At 41.8% G+C, this 27,500-nt stretch overlaps 2 protein-coding genes across 4 annotated transcripts in view; both read left to right on the top strand.

The window, feature by feature from the left end:
• LOC127618966 (uncharacterized protein KIAA1755-like) overlaps positions 1-8,571 on the top strand; it is a gene marked incomplete at its 3' end in the record, with an annotated part of 8,683 nt that extends 112 nt beyond the window's left edge. Inside the window, exons 1-3 of the mRNA XM_052091672.1 lie at positions 1-95; positions 6,389-6,586; positions 8,002-8,571. The exon at positions 1-95 is cut by the window's left edge and continues 112 nt beyond it. Coding sequence (XP_051947632.1) covers positions 93-95; positions 6,389-6,586; positions 8,002-8,571 — 771 coding nt within the window. The remainder of the gene's footprint in view (positions 96-6,388; positions 6,587-8,001) is intronic.
• Positions 8,565-27,500, top strand: part of LOC127618493 (uncharacterized) — a 20,066-nt gene continuing 1,130 nt past the window's right edge. Inside the window, exons 1-20 of one of the 3 annotated variants that reach the window (XM_052090984.1) lie at positions 8,565-9,280; positions 10,385-10,564; positions 10,743-10,866; positions 11,095-11,188; positions 11,364-11,450; positions 11,606-11,722; positions 11,799-11,897; positions 12,064-12,215; positions 13,415-13,553; positions 13,717-13,839; positions 15,019-15,210; positions 18,519-19,384; positions 21,006-21,258; positions 21,357-21,440; positions 21,947-22,171; positions 23,018-23,188; positions 23,341-23,518; positions 23,739-23,855; positions 23,991-24,167; positions 25,094-25,317. In XM_052090984.1, the coding sequence (XP_051946944.1) occupies positions 8,575-9,280; positions 10,385-10,564; positions 10,743-10,866; positions 11,095-11,188; positions 11,364-11,450; positions 11,606-11,722; positions 11,799-11,897; positions 12,064-12,215; positions 13,415-13,553; positions 13,717-13,839; positions 15,019-15,210; positions 18,519-19,384; positions 21,006-21,258; positions 21,357-21,440; positions 21,947-22,171; positions 23,018-23,188; positions 23,341-23,518; positions 23,739-23,855; positions 23,991-24,167; positions 25,094-25,317 (4,308 nt within the window). In that variant the 5' untranslated portion in view covers positions 8,565-8,574. Of the gene's footprint in view, positions 9,281-10,384; positions 10,565-10,742; positions 10,867-11,094; positions 11,189-11,363; positions 11,451-11,605; positions 11,723-11,798; positions 11,898-12,063; positions 12,216-13,414; positions 13,554-13,716; positions 13,840-15,018; positions 15,211-18,518; positions 19,385-21,005; positions 21,259-21,356; positions 21,441-21,946; positions 22,172-23,017; positions 23,189-23,340; positions 23,519-23,738; positions 23,856-23,990; positions 24,168-25,093; positions 26,881-27,500 lie in introns of those variants that run through there. The other 2 variants (XM_052090983.1, XM_052090982.1) reach the window with 2 other exon arrangements.

Raw genomic sequence — 27,500 nt, 5'->3', positions numbered from 1 at the left:
ATAACACGTTTACAGAAAGATTTTCCTTTGAAATGGACTACAGAGATCGGGACATCAAAGTTTAACTGGAGAACTGTTGTCCTGTGGTCAGAATGGTACTGTAAACATTTGCTGTTTACCATGATAATGATCATAAAATGAGATTATATTATACACTACCAGTAAAAAGTTTGGATACACTTGACCGAATGTATGTTACTGTAATCTTTTTTAACAAATGGATCTAGAATTATGCTTCAATACTTGAAATTGGTTTTCTAGACAAATATAAATCGTGCCTCTCTAGCAAACTGTCCTCATATATAATCAGATTTATAATTTTACAAACCAATACAGCTTTCATTATAAGCATGTATGAAACCCAGTTGTTTCTTGATCTGTTTGTTTCTTCATGAAACGTGATCTGAGGTCAGGAATCATATCGCATGTATGACATTCCTCTGAGGAAAGTCACACTCCACGTTCCTTATGTGTGCTCTTGAGCGTCCGTCTGCTCTGCTGTGCATCTTTCTCTCAAAAATGTTTCTTTTATTGAGAGAAGGAATATATCTAGAATCCTTGGCAGATCTGTGGGTCTTATTATAGTCATTAAGGCTTTATGAGTCACTGCTACGAACATTGCTAAATGGTTGCTGAGTGTTTTTAGAGCATTGCTATGCAGTGGGGGAAAGTCGGGCCCACCCCCGAGTCTATATGATATTCTGGTCTCTAGATTTTGCTTGGGCCCCGTCTTCAAATAATTGTAAATTGGGATTTCCTTTTGCCCATTTTATAATGGCACCTGGCAAACATTTTCAGAAAAGATTTGTATCATCCAAATAAAAATATAAAAAAGTAATCAATTCATCGTAAATTCAAATTTCAGTCATCTATATTTAATTTAATTCACAAACGTTACCAAGTAGGGAAAGTTGACTTTTATAAAATGAGCTCTGTCCGTGTTCGGATAATTAACTAACATACCAGTCTGATAAGCTTCCGAGTTTCTCGTACCGCTTCGCATCTCCTTTCCACCATAAAAGCAGATCCTTGTCCATTGGTATTCAAAGACGCCATCATGTCACCTTCTCTCATGCAATACCTCGACAACACACATCCACAGCACCCCCCAGTGGACTCAGTTTTAGCAGCAAGATTTGGTGAGAGATTTAGATGGAAAGTGCAATGTCCAGCTCTCCTCAGTCCAAGCAAATGCAAATAGATATAGCTGTAGGCCACCTCCAAATGGGGGTGAAATCTCCAAAAGAGATCATGGTTACTCCAGAAAGGGGATGCGCCAGCTCTGAAATGGGGCATCACTTCCATTCACAGTTAGGGTTAGGGAAAGGGTTAGGTTAGGGGACAGCCACCTATGGCCGTAAGGGGTAATCACTGGCATGCCAACAACGTCAAGAGAGGAATAGACTATTTTATTTATATAAATTCTGCAAATGATTCTGCAATCTACATCTTGATGTAATCCTTCCTCATGATCACGCAGCGTGTTTTCATGAGCTGAATGGGAGGCTAAACAAAAAGTTCAAATGTGACGAGACTACAGTATACACAACAGACTCCTGCAGCACGTGCAAGCCATTCACGCATCATGAGTCGGTATTCTGACAATCTGTGCTACCTGATCAGGATGTGCAACTACCAGCAGTAAAAACAGTGATATGTTGCACATGTTGGGAGGCACGGGAGAAGCTGTCATCATGTACTACAACAGCATGAAATGTGTTAAAATCTATATAGCATATCTTTTCAGGCAGAAAATACCATCAGCGCTTCACTTTCGGTTAATCGTGCGAGTAAACGTGCCTGCTTTTCTTCGGTCAGGCTGCGCAGATCAGAGCCAACATTCAGTGTTTCATTTGTTTATTTTTGCTTTCAGAAAAACACGTGATGTAATAAGGAAAACACCACTATTAATCCTATTAAGATTAGTCTGGAATGGCCTGTGTGCGTAATTTCTGTGCCACTAGCGTCAACAAACGGAATTGCACAAACAGACTCCAGAAAACTCCCCCTGTCTTTCATTGGTTGTATAAACAGATAGTCTAGCCCCAGATTCATGCCATTGGTTGAGCCTATCTTGCTGTGGATGGGCCACTCAAACAATCAGAGGAATGTCTTGATAGCACTACAGAGCCACTGTTTTACACGTTTAGGTGAAATCAACATACAAATTACTTACTTATAGTTTTCTCAGCATATTAAGCCAGGATACAATTGCCAGAAAATTACATCATCGTAAAAAACAAACTTTCCCAACACAGCGTCATTGTGGCAGGGCGGAGGGCGCCTTCGAGAGGGATAAAGGTCGACTGCAGAGGATCGTGTGGGAGAGAGAGATCGTTTACGGACATCGCCGTCATGTGTGTGTTTGTGTCTTCTGGATGTTGGTGAGGGCGTTGATGACTTCGGCCAGCGGAGCTCTCTTCCAAACCCTGGTTCTCGGCACCACTGTAAAGGGATCCAAGGAAAGGAGGAGGCAAGAACCGGCTTGACGATATAAATAATAGTTTAATTTCAAACTAAAACAGAAGACACAAACACACACATGACGGACATGTCCGTAAACGATCTCTCTCTCCCACACGATCCTCTGCAGTCGATCTTTATCCCTCTCGAAGGCTTGATTAGCCTAATACGGGACCAGGTGTGTAGGATCACGACCCGGCCCCGCCCTCCGCCCTGCCACAGTCATTTTATAAACCGTAATAATCCATATGCAGCTTCATATCTGAGTGCTGTCGTATCACCATCATGGTGAATGTGAAGCAAATGGCAGTTTTATACAAGTAGGCATAGCTGCAGGCCGGAGACCTCCAAATGAGGGTGGAATCTCCAAAAGAGGGCGTGGTTACTTCAGAAGGGGGCAGCGTTACGCCAACTGTTATTGAGCAGGCTGAGTATGCACCCTCTTATATTCCTTTCTATTACTTAGGATACAAATGTTTATAGCTAATAGGCATTTGTTGCATGCGTAGAAGTGTTCGTTCATGGACCGTGCTTAGCTTTTTTCCAGACGCCTAACGTCCCGTATTGAAAGCTGTAGTTGTTAATGATGTACTGCACCATTATTTATTGAATTGTACTAGAACTCCTGTTACATGCTTTTTACCAATTTGGCATGCCCAATTTCCAATGTGCTTTCAAGCCCTCGTGGTCGCGTAGTGATTCGCCTCAATCCGGGTGGTGGAGGATGGATCCCAGCTCTCTCCGCATCTGAAACCGTCAACCCGCACATCTTACCACGTGGCTTGTTGAGCACGATGCCATGGAGACATAGCATCCACGGCCAACTCACCACGCACCCCACCATGAACGAAACACATTATAGCGACCACGAGGAGGTTACCTCATGTGACTCTATCCTCCCTAGCAACCAGGCCAATGTGGTTGCTTAGGAGACCTGGCTGGAGTCACTAGCGAACTCCAGGGGCGGTAGCCAGCGTCTTTACCACTGAGCTACCCAGGCCCACTGAAAAATAACGTACTTATGAATATTTAAAAATGCAGGTTTGTGTGAGGTTTAAGTTTGTGGGTAGTGGATAGAACCATATCCTTCGACTGCACCCGTTTGAATTCCTACGACTTTCACTACAGCCACTAACGTCGCTGGACATCGTTTCCATCTAATATGCGACAGTTACTTGCTTCTGTCACACACAACAGCTTCCTATCATGTTTACACACTCTACTGATTGGTTAAGTTTAGATAAAGGGTTTGGGTAAGGGCACAATATTAGTAAGTATGTCCTTTACACCGCGTGCGCAGGACTCGGAAGGCTTACTTTCGCATTAGACATCCGGGAATTTGCACGTGATGAAGTCGTATGAGTTTAAATAGCCAACTCGTACATCAGCATACACACGCTCACACATAACAGCGGTCTAACGGCAATCATGTGATTTGATGGATGGTCGATGGTGTCAGAGGAGACCCAGAGATCGCTGTGAGTCCTCAAACAGGCCATCGGCTTCTTGTAAGATATAAATGTGGAGCGGTCAGAAATATACTTGGTGAATGGGACGACAGGATCCAGTGTCAAAGAAGAGACACGTCCACACTCAGAAGCTTTCTGTACCTGATATTGATCATTTACTCACGCTCGTTCCAAACCAATAGGATTTCCAAACCTTTTCTTTCATAACACAATAGGAGAAAACTTTAAATATCCCTGTCCCTCTTCTCCACAAAACGGCAATGGAAAGTGACTCGTGATTTTGAGTCATTTTTCAGTGAAATTCTTGAGACTGCACATTGAAGAGAGTACATGAGAGAAGCTCATTCACTGTGGCTTGCATGTTCACACGAGGACTTACATGAGGGCAAATTTTCGGTCCCTTTAAGAGCCCTTTTTTGGTGTATTTTGTGTGAGATTAGCCCATGATACATTTCAATCTGGGTTTATTACAGTATGGTATTTCTAGGGACCTAGTCCATAAATATTCACCCGTATGCTGTGTGTGCAGTATGTTAACATGCATACGTGTGTGGACACCTACAGGAATGTCCATTTACCCCTGCTGAAACTGCAAACCAGCTAAAACCAGAGACTGCAAAAGAGGATTCGGTTTTGAGGGTCAGAGGACTCTGTGAATATGATACTGAAACGCCTACAAACTGTGTTAGACATGACCAGCGGTCTCATGTCTGTTTGTCTGTGATACTCACAACCAAAAAGACTCCAAGGGAGTACATTTGGATTTTATGTTTGTAATCAGGAGAGGCAGTTTTGTCATTTTAACCAATGACGAGATGGAAGATGGTCTTCATCACTTTCAATACCGGGTTTTGGTAAAAGTTGCTTTGATTTTTTTATTTTAAATATATATATATATATATATATATATATATATATATATATATATATATTGTGCATCATTTTTTTCCATTTTTCCTTTATCACAAATAAGCCTATTCTGTTATATTTCTCACAAAAAGCCCCATGTTCTGTGATAACCCCATGCTTATGACATTTTTACATTTATTTACATTTATGCATTTGGCAGACGCTTTTATCCAAAGCGACTTACGGTACACTTATTACAGGGACAATCCCCCCGGAGCAACCTGGAGTTAAGTGTCTTGCTCAAGGACACAATGGTGGTGGCTGTGGGGACTGAACCAGCAACCTTCTGCTTATAATTTCTGTGCTTTAGCCCACTACGCCACCACCACTCCAGATGTGTCATAGTAAAACCATGGTATTTTTTAAAGTACCTTTGAGTACCATTACAGTATCATGAAAGATGAACATGATCAGTCATTCAGTACCGTGGTATTACCCTGGCAACGTAGTGCACGGTGTGAATGCACAATGAGAAAGTGCGAGCATGAAGCGATCGACTGTGTTCTGTGAATGCTACAGGGTCCTTGAATAACATATAACATTTGAGTAAGGGCAGCCGGAGGAGTTTCTGGTAACCCCCTAGGGTATGGTAGCGCCCCCCTAGGGAGTTGGTGCCCTACGCAGACTGCGTAATATGCGTATAGGGCACTACGGTACTGTGGTAGACTAATGGTATATTTCAGTAATTCATCTAATGGATTATTAATTTCAACAAAACAAATGGGCTTTGGCTGAACCTGACAGCTCCTTCAGTTTAAGTCAATATCCAATAAAAGACAAATTTAATTTCTATCACTGAAAGTGACGCGACCGCTCCACTTATAATGAATAAATCTGTCTACACTAACATTCTGCGTGCATATCGCCACCTACTGGGCAGGGAGGAGAATTTATAGTAAAAAAGGAAATATTGATCTGTTTCTCACCCACATCCCTCATATTACTTCTGAAGATATAGATTGAACCAATGGAGTCGTATGGATTACTTTTATGGTGCCTTTATGTGCTTTTTGGAGCTTCGAAATTTTGGCACCCATTCACTTCCATTGTGAGGACCTACAGAGCTGAAATATTCTACTAAAAATCTTCATTTGTGTTCAGCAGATGAAAGAAAGTCAGACACATCTGGGATGGCATGAGAGTGTGTAAACGATGATAATTTTCATTTTTGGGTGAACTGTCCCTTTAAAACCTAAACTCGGATCTTTCGGAAGTTTCAGTTTGTTGTTTTCATTGCTGGTTTATTCTAGTGTGTGTGTGAAAGCTATGTCATCTTCATGGTCACCTGCTAAACACCATGATTTATGGCAGACTGCCTCTCTGTTGTTTGTCTTGAAGACTATGTGTGTTCCCATTTACAAGCTTTTGAGACAAATGTTTTTAATTATTATAATGGATTCATGTTTATTTATGTCTAAATGTTCTTAATAACATTTTTAGTTCATGGTGGATTTCAGTGAGAGGCTCAATGTCCATAACACTTATACAATATAATGTGTTATTATAAGGCATAATATGTATAATACTGTATATCTGGGTTTTTTCAGAATCCAGACTCCCTTGAGGCATCCATCCAGAGCTGTCTGTGTGTCCTCTACCCACCGTTTGAGGTCACTGCCCCGACTGTCCTCAGCCAGCTCTTCCAGGTCATTGATGGTCATTACCACGGAGACGCCCTCCGGTGTCTGACCGACTTCCTCATCCCTGCCAGACGTCTTCTGGAGAGCATGCAGCAGATGGCCTGTGTGAGTTTTTCTGGAAAAATGAAAAATAAACAGCTGCCGGAATGATAACATACAGTTCGGGACACTCAGAAAGTCGCTGTGGATCAAACTAAATCTATGGGATTAGTAATAGTAATTAGTAATAAATGTCACCTGCTCCATCATTTTGAGTCACTTTAACCCAGAAACGCATTTTGGGTTTAATGCATTATAATAAGAAGGAAAGTCTAAGCTGTCTTTTTTCTACTCATAGCCATTGCCGAGATGATAAAATCATGTAAATGCTTTCTTTTTCACTTTCTTGCATAATACTCAAAATGTGTTTCTGCCACAAATTGATGGAGCAATTTTTCTTGTTTTGAAGATGTTTATATTTTACTGGAAAACAAGACAAAAATGTTTTTTTGTTGTTGTTTTTTCATATCTGATGGGGGGGATGGCCCTTGTGAGCAATTTGACAGAATGGGGGTGATTTCAGTGTTCATGAACTTTAAGAAGAATCATGTCTCCTGTGTGATCACGCTAAAAATGCACACACAGCATTAATGCTTGGAGTACAATAATATATTTACACCCTGTCTACACCGGACTGGAGCAAAAGCAAATAGATCCCATTTTAAACAATGAAGCTGTCAGAAGTGTGTCCTGTTCCATTTTGTGCTGCACGCTCTGGCAATGGGCCAGTGGTGGCTCAGCGGTTAAGGCTCTGGGTTACTGACCAAAAGTTTGGTGGTTCAAGCCCCAGCACTGCCAAGATACCACTGTTGGGCCCTTGAGAAAGGCCCTTGACCCTATCTGCCCCAGGGGCGCTGTTTCATGGCTGACCCTGCGCTCTGACCCCAGCTTAGTTGGGATATGCGAAAACAACTGCATTTCATTGGCTCTGTACCTGTACTCTGCACAATGACAATAAAGTTGAATCTAAACTAAAAAAAAAAAAAAAAAACAATACTCCTGCCAACAGGGCAAATAAAATGGTTTAGGACGTTTGCTTTGTCCAATGTAGAGTGGTGCATCACATCAACGGACACAACTGGTCTACTCCGTGGGTATCACTGTCGCCTCACAGCTTGAAGGTCCCGGTTGGAGTCCCGGATCACCCAGGGCCTTTCTGTGTGGAGATTGCATGTTCTCCCTGTGTTTGCGTGTATTTCCTCTGGGTGCTCTGGTTTCCCCCACAAGTCCAAAAACATGCAGGTTAATTGAATTGGAGAGTCTAAATTGCCCTGTAGTGAGAGTCCCCCAGCCACTGGGAGTTGTGTCAGGAAGGGCATCTGGCATAAAACTGTGCCAATTCAAATATATATTTGAAGCGGTCCCTGCACACATGTGGGACAAATGCTAGGAAAGAAGGAGAAGTGCTGCTTTCTGCATTTGTTGTAAAATCTTGATATGTTGACTTGTGTTGAAGTAGATCCTTTGTGTGTCCTGAACAGGCTCCGTACTCTGAGAAGGTGTTCAGCTGTTCCGGCTGGCCTTTGTGTTTACATGATCGTATTGTGGTCCAGCTTGCTACTCTTAACCCTCTGCTGCTCAGACCAGGAGATTTCTACCTGCAGGTTGTGCCTTTTGGGAACCAGGCCACCCATATCATGGTCCAGAGCCTTCTTGACGAGGGGGAATGTGAACTAGAGGAGCAACCAATATCGGAAATTTCCTGCGCCAGTATCTTCACCGAGAACTGGCTCAGGGACCTCAATGCAGGACGACATGGAACACCTCTCACACGTTGCGTCCTCAAAACTGAGCAGGGTGTAGTCAAGGTTCCCTGGGAAGAAGTGGTCAACCCTGAATTTGTAGAGAAGAATCAGCGTATAGCCTCTTCTGAACCTTCAAACCAAGGTGATTCGTCGTGTTTATCCCACCAACAGGGTACAACTACAACCCCTTCGACTTTCTCAGTTGAGACACGAATTTGTTCTGCAAGGGATGGTATAGCTGTGTCTTTATGTTTGGTAGAAAGCAGCAGTACTTCCAGACACAGTGAGATGGATCTAACCCAGCCTGGGATGCGACCGGTTGGTTGGGTATCTCCAAACACATGGGACAGCAGAAGAAAGAGCAGTTTTGCCTGCAATCGCGATGACCTACTGGACCTGACCAAAGAAACTCAAGGATACTCAAGGACATGGTCTCAACCTTCAGACCGAGTAGGTACCTCAAGTTCTAATGGTGTTGTCCGGGACTGTACAGCTTCTGTATGTACCGTAAGGTTTGCAGAGGAACCCTGTACCCCCTGCATGCAGAAGAAACACGGACAAGGATCCAAAGTTCATGTGTGTCGGTATAGAAAGTCCTACATAGAGGCACAGGAGAAACCAAGTAACCCTAAAGAAATCCCTGAACTTCCTCTTCATCTTCCTGATTCTAGAACTCTTAACAAACCTGCTCTGGAAACTCCAACTGGTTGTGACTCCTTGGAGAAATGTCAGCAAAGCAACAGCATTGGTAACTGCTCATGTGAAGGGTATAGGCAGTGGATCCAGAACATTTCTCAGGACAGGACAGATAGCAGTAAAGGAAAACTCAGTTTTATCCCACCTGTGGTTGGGACTTCCGAAAAATGTCACATTGTTGTCCAAGGACAAACAAACGATAGAGATAGCAACAGCTACATAGAAATGATTCCAAGGCTTCATGTGGTGCCAGGGAAGAAGACCACAGCTTTTAGACTTGTGTCTCCAAAGATTAACAGAAGAAGACTACCAAAGCAAGGTTTGGAATAGGCTTTCATTTGGGCCATTGACTTTGCATGATGCTAAATTTATAAAGGAATAAGAAAACTTACCATTTTCTCATATGTTGTTCCAAACCCCTATAACTTCCTAATGTCCAAGGAACACAAATGTGTCCATTCAATGTGGCTTCCAAGCTCCAAACAGGACAGAAAACATATAGAAGTCCATACAACTTGTCTGCTATAGGAATGTGGGTGGTAAACCAGATCTTATTAAAACGAGATGTTTGTGTTAATTTTTTATTGATAATGGCCGCCGTTAATCATCAAATGATGGAAACGAGAGTTATAACCTGGCATATATCCAGGTGGGCATTGTAGTCAAATACATTTTCAATAACTAAAGAGATGAAACAGGTGTCTGGAGCACAGTAGTGGAGTGATGCTGTGCAGATTTTGTGGCAGCGGTTGCACCATTGCCCAGGGCTGGACTGGTAATCTGGCATACCAGGCATTTTTCCAGTGGGCCGACGCACTTTGGGTCCGATAAGGGGTGGACTGGCCACTGGGAGAACTGAACGGGCCAGTAGGGCGGCCACGATAAGCTACGCTGCGTTATGCAGAATGGACCACAAAATGGTGCCATGATATGCAGAAAAGTACAATCCCCCCGCTCAACAAGTTTTGGGCCATTTGCCATGTAAAGTCACAGGCCGATTTCTCTTACCAGTCCAGCCCTGCCGTAGCCTGATCTGCTTAATATCTTCATTGAATCGGGGACTATCCCAGCGCAGACAGTGCATGCAAAAAAACAGCACGTTTACCAGACACAATTCATTCTTGTTGAATTCACCCCAAAGTGCTCTAAAGCCAAACAATAGCCATTGGTTCTCGCTATCATATGGGTAAGATAGAAAGACATACGGGTTTGGAGCAAAATGATGGTGAGTAATGATGACAGAATGTTTATTTTTGGGTAAACTATCCCTTCAAGTGGAGGGAAAGATCAATTTGAGATTAAATATATTTCATATATTACTTATAGACATGATATTTCAAAGTCCTCATGATAATTTCATTAGAATGTCATTAGATCTCTTTGAACATGTTTAATGCATGTTGACGGTATTATTCCTTTGAAGATGGCCCTAAGGACCTGAAAACTCCCCCTGCTGTTATTGGACCACGGATAAATATTTTAGACACCTCAGACACAACTATGTTAAACACACAAACTGAAACAAAGAAGCAACCGCCCATATCATCTACACCTTCTTCACTTAAAGCAGATGGCCTCTTTCACTCAGGACTGTGTCTAACAGGTAAAAACAAAAAGCCAATTAACCATTTGACAATGGCCATTTCTGGTCATCAGTTATCATCAAAATGAATTGAATATTTCATTTCATACCCAGGAGCACTAAAGAGTCTTAATCTGGCCCTGCCAGATGCCAAATTAATGGTGTGGTAGGCAACAATAACCTGATCTGTCTTCTCCAGGTGGTCAGGATCGGTCAGGCAGGGCAGTTCTGGAGATTTATGGAGATCACCAGGTCTGGGGTTCTGCTCTTATTTCCAGCCAGGAGCTCTGCAAACTACTTCTGTATCTCCATACCATCACCAGGTATACCATCTCACCTGAACACATTTACATTCACTTGGTGATGTTCACTAGAGACTCATAAACTGGCCAATATTCAACATCCTTGTCAGGAATAAGGTATGCAATACAACTAGTAGAGCATGGCGCTAGCAAAACCAAAGTTCATGGGTTTGAATCCCAAAGAAAAGCGCAAAAGTCACTTTGGATAAAAGCCTTTGGATAATGTGATTTTAACTGTATGATTTATAGGAAAGATATCAAAGATCTTGGGATGACGGTTGTGCTTGATGCACGGAAGAAACCGGTTCACCCAGAGTTCACCAAAGCTCTCCTGATGGTGCAGGTGAGTACGGCCACATTCCCTCCAGATTCCCAATTTATACTAAACAAGAACTCACTAAATAGGTACTAAGGGACAATTTTCCCATATTTACTGGAGGTTTTCCGTAATACTTTGTGAAGTGTTTTTGAGTTTATGCTGTGTGTGTGAGGATCTCTTTGTCTGTGTTTCTTCACAGGAACTCAACCCTCACATTGTGCACTGGGGCCTAATGCTAGTTAATAAGGACTGCAGCTACAGCCATGAGAAAAGTCCTGATATAACGGTCAGAATTGTTTTTATTTACTTACACATACACCTGGCTTCAGTAGTTTTCTTTGTAGCAAAGCCAATGTTTACCTTCTCACCAAAACACCAGTTTGCAATGTTTTTCTAGCTATAAAACCATTTCTAACAGACTGTGTTCTTAACCCTGCATAGATGGAAATTGTGACCTCATTCAAGGCTCTTTATAAAATAGTGGACGCCAGTCAGTTGACTGCAGCCCTACAGGGGTCATTACCTTACGATCATGCTGACTGGCTACAAATCCATCAGGTACATAAAAAAAGCACTGCTCTAATAACTGCATTTCTGTAAACGCATGCAATTATAAACATATTTTGCCTTACAGAAACTCTATCCGTTTGTATCAGACCTGCAAGATGCCTCAGCCCTGCTATCAGGAGCTATAAAGAAACTGGAAGGTGTTCATAAAATCGACACAGTGCAGGTAATTGTTAAAAAAAAAATTCTGCTCTTAAATTGAAGTCTCTCCAGCCACCAAATTATTCTAAAAAGAGAATAAAAAACATACAGCTTTTATTAAAAGATGCACAAATCTTCTGTGAATAATGGGAGTTCAGAAATCGTAATCACTTCCTGTGTTTGTTAATCAGGATGTCCAGCAGTGCATTATAGAACAGAAAGCCCTGATGAAGGATGTGCTGGAAGACACCGGATTGGTGGCCTTGCAAAGAGGAGGTGGAGCCATGTTGGCGAGGCTGAGATGGGAAACTGATGTGAGGTCACCGCATTGTGAGCAGAGCTGGTAACTACACACACACGTGCACGCACACACACACACACAAAATTTTCAGTAGTTTACCAATTTTAAAAACATTAATGGATAAATCAAAATGCTTTCAATTACTTTAATTTTAAAGGGACAGTTCACCCAAAAATGAAATTGTTCTCATCATTTACTCAACCTCATGCCATCCCAGATGTGCCTGACTTTCTTTCTTCTGCCGAACACAAATGAAAATTTTTAGAAGAATATCTCAGCTCTATAGGTCCATACAATGCAAGTGAATGGTGACCAGAACTTTTAAGGTCAAAAAGCACATAAAGGCAACATAAAAGTAATCCATAAGACTCCAGTGGTTAAATCTATACCTTCAGAAGTGATATGATAGGTGTGGGTGAGAAACAAATCTTATTGACTTTTTACTATAAAAATCTCCTCCTTGCCCAGTAGGTGGCGATATGCACGAAGCATGCAAATTGCTACAAACAAATGAAGAATGTGAAAGTGAAGGTGGAGATTTATCATTAAAAAAGGACTTAAATGTTGATCTGTTTCTCACCCACAATTATCATATCTCTTCTGAAGATTTAGATTTAAACGCTGGAGTCGTATGGATTACTTTTATGCTGCCTTTATGTGCTTTTTGGACCTTCAAAATTTCAAAAGCATTGTATGAACCTACAGAGATGAGAAATTATTAAAAAAAATCTAAATTTGTGCTCTGCAGAAGAAACAAGCACACATCTGGGATGGCATGAGGGTGAGTAAATGATGAGAGATTTATTTTTATTTTTGGGTGAACTGTCCCTTTAATATGGTATCTCTCTACATTAGAAACATTTCTACAGTAAATGATGCTAATCGAGATTCGAAAAAAGACCAGGAATGAGACGCAAGATTCCAAGTGGAATCTTCACAATTATTTATAATAGCACAATTCAGTATAACTATAAACCCAAAACACAGCTCTTTAAAAACAGATGACTGTGTAATGCAACCTCTTTACACATTTAATTACGTACTTGGTTGTATCCAGATAAAGAAAGCACATTCGCATTTACACCTGGCATTTAATGTGGTCAAGTGCTATTCGATTGCCATCCAATCTCTGAAAACGCATGCTAATGCCAGGTCTAATATGTTTGAAGCATACTCTATATTAAATGATATGAGATACCTGGCATATTTGAATACAGTATCAATACGTGTTTTCCCTTCAGTGAGGTGATAGATACAGTGACTGATGTGTGCAATGCACTACAGGAGCAGGTGCATGTGCTGGCCAGGAAGTCCAACATGTCCCTGCAGCACCTGGACCTCCTGTTACATCTCCGAGAACTGGAGTCCAGATTCACTGAGGTACAACAACAGACCAACCTTTACACACCAAACATGAGAGTAGCCAAACACACACATACACAAACACAAAAACCTTTAAAGACTACAGCACATGTTCATCATTGCAGTTTGGCTAGTTTGAACTTAAGAATTAACAAACAAGCCCCGCTGTCTGTCTCTCGAGATTAAAGAATGGTTTGATACAGAAGGAGAGAGGCGGATCCAGCAGGCTGAATCTGTGGACGACACCAGTGAAGGAATCCAGCAAACACTGCACAGCTTCAAAGCTTTTCTTGCAGAAGCAAATGTAAGTCTTAACACGGAGTGAAAACACATTTCAGTGTCAAATGATTATTGAAGAGTTGGACAGGACTATTTGGTGCACTGCTGCACACTTTAACTTCAAAAAGACTCATGATGATCTATGCTATTGTTCTACCCGCTCCGTACGGGACTCGAAACTAGGTCTCCGGCATGGGAGGCGGGTGCTCTAACAAGGAGGCTAAAGGCTACAGCCTCTAGCGTCAGTCGCTAATGTACCTTTTGAGGTCAGGAGAGTGAGGTTTACACACTGCACCGCTATCTACCAGTTGGCTCCCGTTACACTCACCCCCCTAAACCTCACTCCCATCCGGGTCACGGCACCAATGTGTCGCTCTTGTTCTACCCGCTATCTACCAGCTGGCTCCCGTTACACTATCATTCCTGATATGCACCCTTACAAAAATCAAGAGTTCTGGCAAACTTGAAGTAAATTCCCCTCTCGTTATTTTCTTAAATGAGTTTTTCGGTAAACTCTTCATTGTTACCAACGGTTTCCTGCAGGTTTACCGCTACTGGTTAAAAGCTGCAAGCGTTTGTGGCAAATCACAAGCTCATTTGCATGTGAAAATATATAATGAGTGGGAAATTTGCGGCAACATTGTAGCACGTTTTTCCGAACTCTAGACTTGTTGAGAGGGTAGCGTACTACTACAAAAAAATTGTAAAAAATTATTTGTGGGGGGCCTGGGTAGCTCAGCGAGTATTGACATTGCCTACCACCCCTGGAGTCGCGAGTTTGAATCCAGGGTGTGCTGAGTGACTCCAGCCAGGTCTCCTAAGAAACCAAATTGGCCCGGTCGCTAGGGAGGGTAGAGTCACATGGGGTAACCTCCTCGTGGTCGCTATAATGTGGTTCTTGCTCTCGGTGGGACATGTGGTAAGTTGTGCGTGGATCACGGAGAATAGCGTGAAGCCTCCACACGCACTAGGTCTCCGCGGTAATGTGCTCAACAAGCCAAGTTATAAGATGCGCGGATTGACAGTCTCAGACACGGAGGCAACTGAGATACGTCTTCTGCCTCCCGGAGTCACTACCCCACCGTGAGGACCTTGGGAGTGCATTGTTAATTGGGCATTCGAAATTGGGGAATACAAATGTAATAATTAGTAGTGTTAAATATCATATTGATGTTCCTGTAATTCATATTTGTGTACATATTAGGAGCGAAAGCATCAGGCGATGATGTTGGTGTCCGAAGCAGAGAGTGTGCAGGGGCCGAACTGTCCCGAGACAGAAGTGTTCTACAGAATGGTGTCCATCTTTAAATCCAGTCTGAGTGACTTCCTGTTGCGAGCAGAAAGGTGCTGTGATGATCTTGGGACTATGGTGTACATCTGCCACTTTTGTGAAAGGGTACGTCTTAAATGTTTATTTATTTCTTCAGAAATATATGTTAAGGCAAACGATAAAAAGAGACATGTTGATATGTTCAAAAGAGAACTAAACTGCACCATACAGTACTGTACTATATACACTGTATGGCAGGCATGGCCGTAACCAGCTATGATGTCACCAATGTTTGCACCTCTGTACATTTTTCATGTTCAAAAATAAAAGTTTAAACTATAAACGAATAGCACGTGCCTTAGGTCAATTCATATCTTACAATTTCACACTGAATCTTTAATTCAGTCTTTTTTAAATATAAATATATATTATTAATCGGCCATAAATTACTTTATCGCTGCTGAAGCAGCACATTGACAGCGCTGTTACATGGTACCTGTTACTTTTCTCAGCGCAGATCAGGATGGACCAATCACAGTCGTTTATTATCACTCGATGAGATAGTATATGATTGTATAGATGCTGCTGCGGTGGGTGTCCATCCCAGGTATGAATCATTGCAATTATCAGTTTTATTATTATTATTATTATTATTACTATCCAGTGTAAAAATGTCTCCAAATAGATATAAAAACATCCTGAGATGTGAACGTGGATCAATGGAGGATTCTGAGCTGTCAAGCGCCCCCTGGAGGAAGAAGAGTTTCGCAATTCCGGTTCATTCCTCACACACAGCTACTGTATGACTTTAGAAAACATGGCCAAATGCTCATCACTGAAGTCACTGAAGCAAAAACGAATTATATCTTCTATAAGAAAACTCCATATCTTCATGCCCAGGAGCACTAAAGAGTCTTAATCTGGCCCTGATAATCATCATGACATGAAACGTTCAAAAACAGTAGCACACTACACTAGTACACCATCTGTACTACAGACTACAGTATGTAATACATGCATGTCATATATGCGAACACTGGCCAGGATGAAGGCTGCTATTTCATTCATTTTAGCGGCTAATGTTTGGCTAATGTGGCTAATGTACAATACTTGGCACCCAAACCCCTGTGGCACTAACCCGAACCTTTACTAATTGTCAAACCCTGGTTACGGCCCTGATGGCCCTGATCCAGCGGGTCCTTAAAAAGTCTTAAATTCAGTTTTCTAAAATCAAAGGACATAAACAAACTTCAATATCTTAAATGTTACAGCAAATGTCTTAATTTTAGCCGAGGGCTTCAAAGTGAAAAACACATGGGGAACTCGAGATTCAGGATTTCCAGCGGCTTCAAAGTATTTCGTAATCAATGAGCACCAGACATTTATGACAAGCAATCGCTGATGATTTACTGTTGATCAATTAAGACAATGTTTACTTTAAAGTCTCTATATTGTAATATCTTGTAGATTATCGTAAGTGCATATTTGATTTCTATCATCTGTTTGAATGAGCAGCTGGAAGCAGTGAAGCGCAGACATTTCAACATAAGAGTCCCCGGCGTTAAAATTCCTGCATTATGCACCAAATCTTTTTTCCTTTACATTTTTCTGGTAATTATTGGTATTTTGGTTTTGAGTTCTAAGGCCTTGTTAAATGTGTCCCCCATGCTGTTTAAGTGAAAGTATCTGTGAAATGTTATTTATTTTAAGATTGTGTGGGTTTGTTCTGCACAGAGATGCAACGTTGAATACTGTTTCACTCAATGCATTGTACTTAACCAAGCCTTCTGCTTTTGCAAAGTGGTGATTGAGTCAGACAGATAATTAACCTCTATTTTTTATTTCCTTTGTGATTCATTTATGTGACTAAACTGCCAAAAGTGAAGACATCATTTTTATTTTTACACAGTATTTTGATATAAAATGCAAAATAACTTTTTTCTTTAAAGATGATAACTTGATGTCACTCATTGGATAAACATGCAATGTAATGAGGTCATGTTGCAAGTTGCAACAATACAGTATAATTTTGTTTCATGCTCAATTTTGACACTGCAAATGAAAAAATGCTGCCACCTAGTGTACTGCTGAGTGTTAAAACTAGTCACCACGTGTTTCCTTTCCTTCAGTAATTTCATGAAGTCATTCAAAAAAGAAAATATGACCCTACTTTTTCACATTTTTACTTTACATCCTATTTGCAATTCACTAGCAATAGACTGCAACACTACCCGCCCATTTTTTCAGTCATTTGTCTCCAGAAGTATTTTTCCCATACATTTCTTCCATAGAGATTTCCTAAAATCCTTCATAAAAGAGTTCTAAGCCTTGAACCAAACCAACCAGCTCCAAGGTGAATGACACCATTACAAACTTTGATTGTAGCAACAAAAAAAACTAAAAAAACAAAAGCATTTGAAAATTGGACAAAAAGACAAATGTGCAAAACTCTGTACTTAATGTGTTTAATGAAGGAATGAACTACAATGCCATAAAGCACTGTGAATAATTTAACCAAATTAAAAATGCTGGAAAAATATAAAACTATTGATTTAAAGTGGTTGATTATAAGTATAGAAACAATACACACTGCCTGGATGAAAAACAAAGTTGGCTTTGGATTTAAATAAGTAGATACTTAAAGGAGCAATATGTAACATTGACAACAAGCGGTTTAAAATGGGCACTGCAGTCCAAATTCAAAATACTGGAGAGAGCTGTCTCCCCCGCCCCTCTCGAAGCTCACGCGGGTTGCCAGGTTGAAGACACGCAACAGGAACGAGCAAACTGACAATGGCAAGTGACGAGCCTTAAACTGTAAGCTGATCAGATAACGTATATGTGACAGGGCGGAGGGTGGGGCTGGGTCGTGATGCTGCACACCCGATCCCTTATCAGGTCCCTTATATATTACCTATTGCTCCTTTAAGCCTCTGAGAGAGATAAAGTACAAAACCTTTGGAGGCAGTGTTATGATCTTTTTTTAGCCAGGCAGTGTATATATGTAGTTTGAGAGTGTAGGAGAGTGACTTGATTACATCATTCACAGTGCGTCATGGGAGTGGGCGGTCGCTGCAGAGCTCTTTTGACGCACTTTGTTGGCCGCGATTCTCTGATGGGTGTAGTGTTTCCCATCAGGATCATGGGCAGTGCAGTTCTTCATTGGGAATTCTGCTCTTAAACGTGAATTTTTTTAAAGAAATGGAAATAGTGGGGAATGATGCCCTCAACAGAAGCAGATACCATCCATTAACAACCACGAAGTTCATTGTCTTTAAAAGTTTATAAGCCAGGGTTAAAAATGACTCAGCATATGAAAAACATTAATGGTATTTTTACTTCTGGAAACCCATTGGTGCACTCTATACAGTATTGATAACAAAGTAACAATATTTCTCAGCTAATTAATCAAACAATATATTAATTGTTTTTAGGCTTCAGCTATGGCCAGTGACTGCAGACAGTTTTTGGAACAGGACCAGTTTTGCTGCTCCCTGGATCAAGAGAGTTGTCTGTGGCTCCAAGCTTACCTGCAGAGATTAGATGAGTTTTCACCTGAGCACTTCCAGGATGTGAGAGTGCAGGCATGTTCTCTGTCCAACTCCGGGGCGCTGCAGGTCTGGAACGCCGCCTGGCTGCACTATCAGGAGGTCAGACAACATCTGAAGGAGAGACTGATGTTCCTAGAAGAAGCTCTGCAGGTTTCCCTTACAGTCACACCTGTTGGACATCACTCTGATTGGCTGGAGATGATTCCAGGTGAGGAGACAGTGCCTGGGAGTGAATTAGCAGAACCTGGACAACATGAGGAGGACCAACCAGTGTTTGTGTCTGAGCAGTCGGAGAGCAGGGCGAGTCAAGCAAGAGATAGTATCCACAGTACTGTGAGCTGCTTCAACTTCAGGCTGGACCACAAAAGCAGGAGAACGTCCAAAACTTCACACAAGGCAAAGGAAACTCCGGCAGAATGCACCAAGAAAGGCAAACATGTTAGAAAAGAAGCCCACGACCAGAAACCCATTGAGTTGCAGGGTACCACTGGCTGTCAATGGTTACCATGGCAACATGCAGGGTGCAAAAATATCAGCAAGGGTTCTAGCGGTTCTGAACATGAACCAATATACTCGCAGAACCAGCATCAGGTCGCCCAGCAGTACCAGAACTCTCAAATTGGCAGCTTTTGCTCTGACATGCCCCACGGTGAGACGGAGGGCGCTAGAGATGTCACTCTGTTTGGAGAAAGTTGGAGAACTGATGGAGAAAAAGCTGCATCCACCCCTGAGTGCCCAAGCAGAACTATGTGAGTTAGATTGTGTTCTCATGGCCATTTTAGAAGCTTAAAGACAACATGAAATCAAAACTGACCTGATTTACTTTCTGATTTAACGTTTCAAAGGCAAAAAAAAGGGTTTTTCAAAATCTTTCATTGGAATATTATATAACATTCACCGTTTATATAATATACTGTATATGGGGTGGCTGTGGCTCAGGTGGTAGAGCGGGTCGGCCACTAATCGCAGGGTTGGCAGTTCGATTCCTGGCCCACACGACTCCACATGCCGAAGTGTACTTGGGCAAGACACTGAACCCCAAGTTGCTCCCAATGGCAGACTAGCACCTATCATGGCAGCTATGCCGTCATCGGTGTGTGTGAGTGTGTGAATGGGTGAAGGAGACGCAGTGTAAAGTGCATTGAATACCGCTAAGGTTAAAAAGGCCTACTTTCTGTAAATTAGGCTCATCAGCCTATAAATTGCACTTAATTCATATACCACTGTGCTAGTTGCCTGATGCAGTAAACACTGCTGTATTAATGCCCAAGGAAAGCAGACAGTAAATGGAACAATTAATCAAATAATGATAAGTGTTAAAATCTGGCATATAGACACCCCTCACACAAACTCTTTACCTGCCGTCTGGCAAGAGGTACCGAAGCATTCGGGCCCTCACGGCCAGACTGTGTAACAGCTTCTTCCCCCAAGCCATCAGACTCCTCAATACTCAGAGACTGGACTGACACACACACACGTGTCCTGAGTTGCACTTTAATTACTGTCACTTTATAACTGTCTGCTACACTCTCAACATCTCATAGTATGTTGTTTACGTTTTTAGAAACTGTCATCTTTTTGCACTACTGAGTACTGGTCGGCGCTGCACTGTGTCTATTGTCCTGTTCATTGTCAGACATTTGTTGTACTGTCCCGTACTTTGCACATGTTTGCACGTGCACTTTATATAGGTATATATAGGTAGTTTATATAGGTATTTTATTTTGTTGTGTAGTCTCATGTGGTCCTGTGTTGGTCCTTTGTTGTTTTTATGTAGCACCATGGTCCTGGAGGAATGTTGTCTCGTTTTGCTGTGTACTGTACTAAATGTATATGGTTGAAACGACAATAAAAACCACTTGACTTGACTTGACTTGACTAAGCAGTGAGCACTTTATTAGGAACACCTGTAAACATACATACTCATGCGATTATCTAATAAGCCAATCGCGTGGCAGCAGTGCAATGCATTAAATCATGGAGATACGGGTCAGGAGCTTCATTTAATGTTCACATCAACCATGTGATCTCAGTGATTTCGACCATGGCATGATTGTTGGTGCCATACGGGCTGGTTTGAGTATTTCTGTAACTGCCGAACTTTGAGGCAGATGGGCTACAACAGCAGAAGTTGGGCACTTTATTAGGACCCTAGTGTTCCTAATAAAGTGCTCAGTGAGAGTATCTATATGCACGTTGTAGTCAATGCACTATCCTTATCTGCATAATTCCTCGGCCACTAAACCAGCACTGACTGCGTGTACAAATAAATGGTGCATTTACCGAGCACAATTAAATCTTATTGAATTTACCATAGTATTTACATGGTACTCTAAGTTAGAATATAATGTGATCATCTTAATTTGCTAGTAGGAAGCTTCATCGTGTCATGGAGGAGCTCTTGATGACGGAGGTGGAGTATGTGCGCTCTCTGGCCTACATCCTGACTCACTACTTCCCCCTGCTGACCAGAGCCGACGTGCCTCAGGATCTGCGCGGTCAGCACGGCCGGATCTTTGGTAACCTGGAGAAACTGTATGACTTTCACGGGCAACACTTCCAGCGAGAACTAGAGTTGTGTCTGGCAGAGCCGTTGAGAGTCGGGCGCTGTTTCCTAAAACACGTAAGGGCATTTTTTTTATGCCACCTTTGCTCAAAACTTACTCAGAATATCATTTTTAACCTTTTAATACATTTAACCTTTAATATGTGTTAAAACAGAGAGAGAGTTTTGGACTCTACGCCCTTTACAGCCAGAACAAACCCCAGTCAGATGCCCTCATCCAACATCATATATACTTCAAGGTAAGGAGCCCTCATTTGAAGGGGGCGGCATAGGTTTGAGTCCGGCTTTTGTCTTTTCCCGAACCTGTCCCCATTCCTAAGTGATTAAAAGGCTTCAAAATAATGTGTCATCTTGGACAAGCAGTGACACCTAGTGGTGCGGATGCAGCATCATTGAAAATCAATAGCTTTCAGTTACAGACGCCAATGTAGAAATTCACTATTCACAATCAGCCATAATTAATTTAATCCAAGAGTGAAAGTGTCCAATAACAAGATGGTTACTGACATTAAGAGAGTAGTATTCAGCTGGTCATGTGATTCTAAAATGGCAGCCCCCATGAGGGTGCCCCTGCTCCATGTAGAATACAACAGCTTTCATAAGGTTACTGATATGACTAGAATCATCTCATGTGATTGGTCAAGATTTTATACATATGTTTCAAGTTAAACTTCTTAAATGGGGAAAACATTACTGAGTGCACCTTTAATAAACACACCTCTAAATATCTTGCTCTCCTGTTCAGCGTAAACAGATGGAGTTGGGTGATAGTATGGATTTGTCCTCCTACCTGTTGAAACCTGTCCAGAGGATCAGTAAATACAGTCTGCTGCTACAGGAGATTCTGGAAAACTGCGTGGCGGAGCAGAGCGGAGATCGAGAGGAGATCCAGACCGCTTTAGAGGTCGTCCGATTTCAGCTACAACACGGGAACGACCTGCTCACCATGGATGCCATCCGGGACTGTGATGTTAGTAGTGATGATTCCTTTGATTGATCTGTGCAGTCTTGGGGTTTAACATTGGGTTTATGATGTGTTAAAGGAATATTGCGGGTTCAATACAGGTTAAGCTAAATCAATGGAGCAAAAATGGAGGTTCCAATGACACACTTGCAATGGAAGTGTTCTTCTATCAGGAAGACACGCAGGCTTGAGTGAGGTTCAAGATGCCATTTATTTGATGAATGTAAAACAGAAAGCAATGTCTCTCTCTTTGGCGTAGGCCCCGTCCGGCGGTCTGAGAGAGTTGTACTCGGAACCATCATATACTGCCGGTGATAGGAGACAGGGGAGAGGAGCCTACCCCCGTGCGGGACGGGACTCAACTGGTGGTGGTGGGGTGGTGGAGGTTGCCGTGTTAGCACACTGAAACAGCAATGTGGTAGATTGTGAGCAGACTTATAAAGCAATGGCTTACATGCGATTGGCTAGGAGTTACCCAGCTAATGATGTGATGATGTACAGCTGCTAATCTTCCGGCTAGAACTTCGCTGCGCCTCCATTTTTGAAACAGAGAGTATTTTAACATTTAAGGATTGGCCCCATTCACTACCTTTGTAAGTGCCTCAATGGAACCTCCATTGACGAGTCAAAAGACATATTTGTGGTAATCAACATTATGCCACAAATGATGTTAACTGAACCCGGAATATTCCTTTAATTCGGCTACAGTTTAACGTGCAGGCCAATGAACCTGCAAAATGCTGTCAGTCAGAAATTCATAATTAACAGCCTTTGAGAAGTGAAATTGGATTTACAATATTTCTCAAACTTGTAGGTTCTAATCATGCACTTTTTTTTGTCTTGTTTCTTCAGCTAAACCTGAATGAGCAGGGCCATCTTATCCGTCAAGACGAGTTTTGGATTATTTTCCGTAAGAAACGGTCGCTGCGGCGAGTTTTTCTCTTTCAAGACGTCATCCTTTTTACCAAGACCAAAAAAAACGACCGTGAAGATGATGTGTACGTTTACAAACTGTCTATCAAGGTATGATTACATGAATTGAATACTCTTGTTATGCGCTGGATTCACAAACCTCAGCATTGTTTTCCTGACGCAATTCTTGAAAGTGGTCTTCTGTTAGTTAAACACCAGCTTTACTTGCATAGCATTTGAAATTCCTCTGATTTGACCTGTAGACTTGTGAGATCGGAATGACCCACTCCAGCGGCCAGACCGGTCTGTGTTTTGAGATCTGGTTTAGGAGGAGACGATCTCAGGACACCTACATCTTACAGGCAGAGACACGCAACGTCAAGGAGGCCTGGACTAGAGACCTGGAACAAATATTGTGGGAACAAGCGCTGAAGAGCAGAGGTCAGAGAGAGAGCGAGAGAGAGACAGTGTGTGTCTCAAGAAAATATACAGTAAAATAGTCGTAAAATAGTCTAATTAGACGTTTATAGACAATGTCTAACATCTTTAAGTGGTAAGAGTTTATCATACAAGTTATTATGTGCTTGTATGGTCCTCTAGATCTACACGGCTGTGGTTAATGTTGACATTTGTTTTGTTCAAATGATCATTTTTGTTTTAGAATTGAGAAGACAAGAGAGATCGTTTATGGGAATGGGTTGGAAACCTTTTGTAGACATTCAGCCCAGTAACGCAGCCATCAATGAAAATGCTGTGAATGGTGACAATACAGTAAGAGGTATTTATCAACCAATCACAGACAGATGTTTTGAATTCTTTGGCACACATATCCCATCTGTCAAACTTATTAAAACTCCTCCTCAGACATTCAGTCATAAATTGATTAAACCTGTTGTCACTTTTGTATTGATAGAAAATGTAGGATTACTGAAAATGGCAAATCCTCTTGTGTCTGGCCTTCAAAGAGGCATGGTATTGCCAAGGCCAGATTCGATTGGCTCTGGCAGCAGTACGTCAACCGTAGGCAGCCACTCGTCATCCTCGTCTGGGCGAGGCTCCATGTCACCCAACACTTACCTCGGAAAACACGGTATCAGAGTAACAACTGTTCATCCTCCTGTTTGCCGTCAGTAAAAGTTGACATGAACCATGATGCACAAACTGTTTTACTTTTATTATTAGACAAATTTAATGGGAAATTGCATATTCAATGAGAAACAAAGTAGCGTGGAAAAAATGTAGGGATTTTATTTTAGCCATCGGAAATTGACTGGATAATAAAAATGGGTGTTACATAGCAAAACAGAGCGAAATTGAGCAGAATTTGGAGGGTTAAAAATAAGTGGTATGTTAGAAACATATTTTATGCAAGTGCTTGCATATGCGTTCTTGCATTACTGTGGTGGTAAAAAACCTCAGGACTCATAGGGGCGATAAATTTAACTTCGAACTCTGTGCCACTAAACTATCAGGTAAGTTGCTAAATAATACTGACTTCAAATTATTGCACAGCAATATCCTCTTGAAACTATAGAAGCGGAGAGTTCATGCTAATGTTCAATATAGCATCACTTGCGGCAACGTTGAGAATGCAACGCTTAGTTGCGTTGCTATGAATTGCGTTCTGAGACCATTTTGAAATGCAACAAGGCACGAAATCAAGCTTGCGTAGCTAGGATCATCTGCGTTCACGCACTTGCATAGAGCATGTTTCGGCCTTATTTAACAACATCAGCCTTAAAGGAAGGTCATTGCAGAACCAGGACAAGTCTTCACATTTTGGTGAATAATTACAACAACATCAAATGTGGGTTTGCAATAGTGTGCACTAAAGAATCATGGACAATATGATCAGAAACATGCATTAAGAAAGTTAATGTTGACAAAGTGCATCTGAGAGTTTAAGATCACGGCAACTGCCTACTCTAATAAAAGCTTATTGTTTTGTTTATTGCTACTTGAAGTCATTCTCTCTTCAAACATTTTACCAATTCTCTCTTTCCATCATTCTTACAGCAGATATTACAGAGTTGTCTGTTGCTCTATATAGCTGTGTGGATCCTAATTGCCCCGCAGGAAGGAACGCATCTGTATCTTCATTGGTTCTCTCCAGACCTTCAGTTCCTGCAGCGTGTCAAACATCTCCAGCTCATGGTCTGCAGGACAGCTCACCTGCTCTCTCCAGAAAAAATCTCTCACCTGGGTTCAATCCACAAACTGATGCTCGCAGCCCTCTCAAGGTTAAGCAAATGCATTATACCAACAGCTCTGTTTTAAAACCTAGTGAGATACCTACCTAGACAGCATTTTCAGGCATCATAGGTGTTCTTCAGACGCAAGACTTAGTTACCTTATTTTGACTATAATCTATGGCAGCATCATATACTGTATCTCTGGGCAGCTGTGGCTCAGGTGGTAGAGCGGGTTGGCCACTAATCACAGGGTTGGTGGTTCGAATCCCGGCCCACACAACTCCACATGCCGAAGTGTCCTTGGGCAAGACACTGAACCCCAAGTTGCTCCCAATGGCAGGCTAGCACCTTGCATGGCAGCTCTGCGGCCATTGGTGTGTGAGTGTGTGAATGGGTGAATGAGTCACAGTGTAAAGCGCTTTGAATACCGTTAAGGTTAAAAAGGCGCTATATAATTGCAGACCATTTACGATTATCTCCTGCATGGATAAGTCAAGCTCACCAACTCAGTGACATATTCCATTGAAGATCACAGATGGAGTCAAGGAAAATTATAGTTCTGTCAGGTCACGTGAGTAAAGCTCACAACCAGCTGACGCTCAGCTGATCATGACGTCTAACAATACAACTCAGACGCTTATCAGAGTTGGTTGCAATCTATATCCACTTTTCCACCATCAAGCTGAACTTGTGTTGCAAAACTGTGCCATTCTGTGCTGATCTGGGCCAGCTGGCACGGTTGCCTTTTTCCACTTTTTCCACTGTAGTGCTTAAATGTTGAGTGGTGGTGGTGGCGTAGTGGGCTATAGCACATAACTGGTAATCAGAAGGTTGCTGGTTTAATCCCTACAGCCACCACCATTGTGTCCTTGAGTAAGACACTTAACTCCAGGTTGCTCCAGGGGGATTGTCCCTGTAATAAGTGCTCTGTAAGTCGCTTTGGATAAAAGCGTCTGCCAAATGCATACAAATTTTAATATTTATAAATATAAATAAAAAAATTAAATATGTTTGGCATGAGAGGTAAACATTGAAGCGATTGCGCTATGGAGAATGATCGCATATTCCAGGTTTTAGGAATGTTTTTCTCCTAGTTATTATCTATTGACAAAATATTATATGAGTTACATAATTAGGGAAGTTCCGATGTATCATCTGAGATTTATTGTTTAACTGTTTACCAAATTAAAACCATCTTCATTTCAGTTATAAGCATGAAAACTATTAAAATCTCAATATTGCCTGGCATGACTACTACATTTTAAAAGGCTTCGTTTCTGCAGTCAGCGCTGTGTGAGCAAGTGGCGCCCTCTAGCGGTCTGGATGCATTATCCATTATCCCACTATAATACAGAATTTAACAGGGGTTTTGTTCCTTTGGTTTAAACTTTTTATTTTTCTATAATGTGGTTGACATTTCCGTTTCATAGTAATGTGCTATCATATACAGTACATACAGGGCTGGACTGGTAATCCGACACACTTTGGGGGCGATCAGGGGAGGACTGGCCATAGGGAGAACCGAGGGGTCCGTGGGTTGGCCGCGAAACGGGCCAAATGGGCTGCGTTAAACTAAAATGAGCCGGTGCGATATGCAGAAAAGGACAGCGACCCCCCACCCCCATGTTTTTCAAATCAATCACCGTTATTTTTTGTATCTGTTTATCTTTTATTGTGGCTCTCTTTAAAATTTTGGAAACAGATCCACTGTTCTATGCAACGGATTTATTATTAGAACAGTAAATAAGCTTTTCTTTGTCTTTGTACATTTATAAAGTACAATTCCTGAGTAAAACAGTGATCTGATGACAAAATAAGGTTAGTGACGATATCGGCCTATAGGTTTTTGTTCAAATCGGTCTTGGCCAAACATGAATTATATGAGCTAGCTAGGGTAAACTACCTCCACGACGAAAAAGAGGTGTTGAAAAATAATGTACTATACTAGTTAAACCATCATCATAAAATCATGAAGATACACCAATAATACATTCTCACCATAGCAAACTTTGCCCGCTACCTAGAAACAATTGAATTACCTTGGCATTGGTAAATTGACAATCGTGAGTCACCACGTACTATAACCAGTCCATCAGCACTGTTGAGTACGGTTAAGCACAGTTAGCTAACCGTGCCGTGAAATCCAAGCTGAGAGTGGAAGAGGGGATAATGTAGACAGTGAAGCAACTCTCTAGGTTTATTTTAAAACACTGTGGCAGGGTGGAGGGAAT

The sequence above is a fragment of the Xyrauchen texanus genome, chromosome 25 (assembly GCF_025860055.1).
Source record: "Xyrauchen texanus isolate HMW12.3.18 chromosome 25, RBS_HiC_50CHRs, whole genome shotgun sequence".
NCBI classification, from domain to species: Eukaryota; Metazoa; Chordata; class Actinopteri; order Cypriniformes; family Catostomidae; genus Xyrauchen; species Xyrauchen texanus.
Note: the sequence above shows the minus strand (reverse complement) of the source record. Positions and strands in the feature narration are given on the sequence as shown.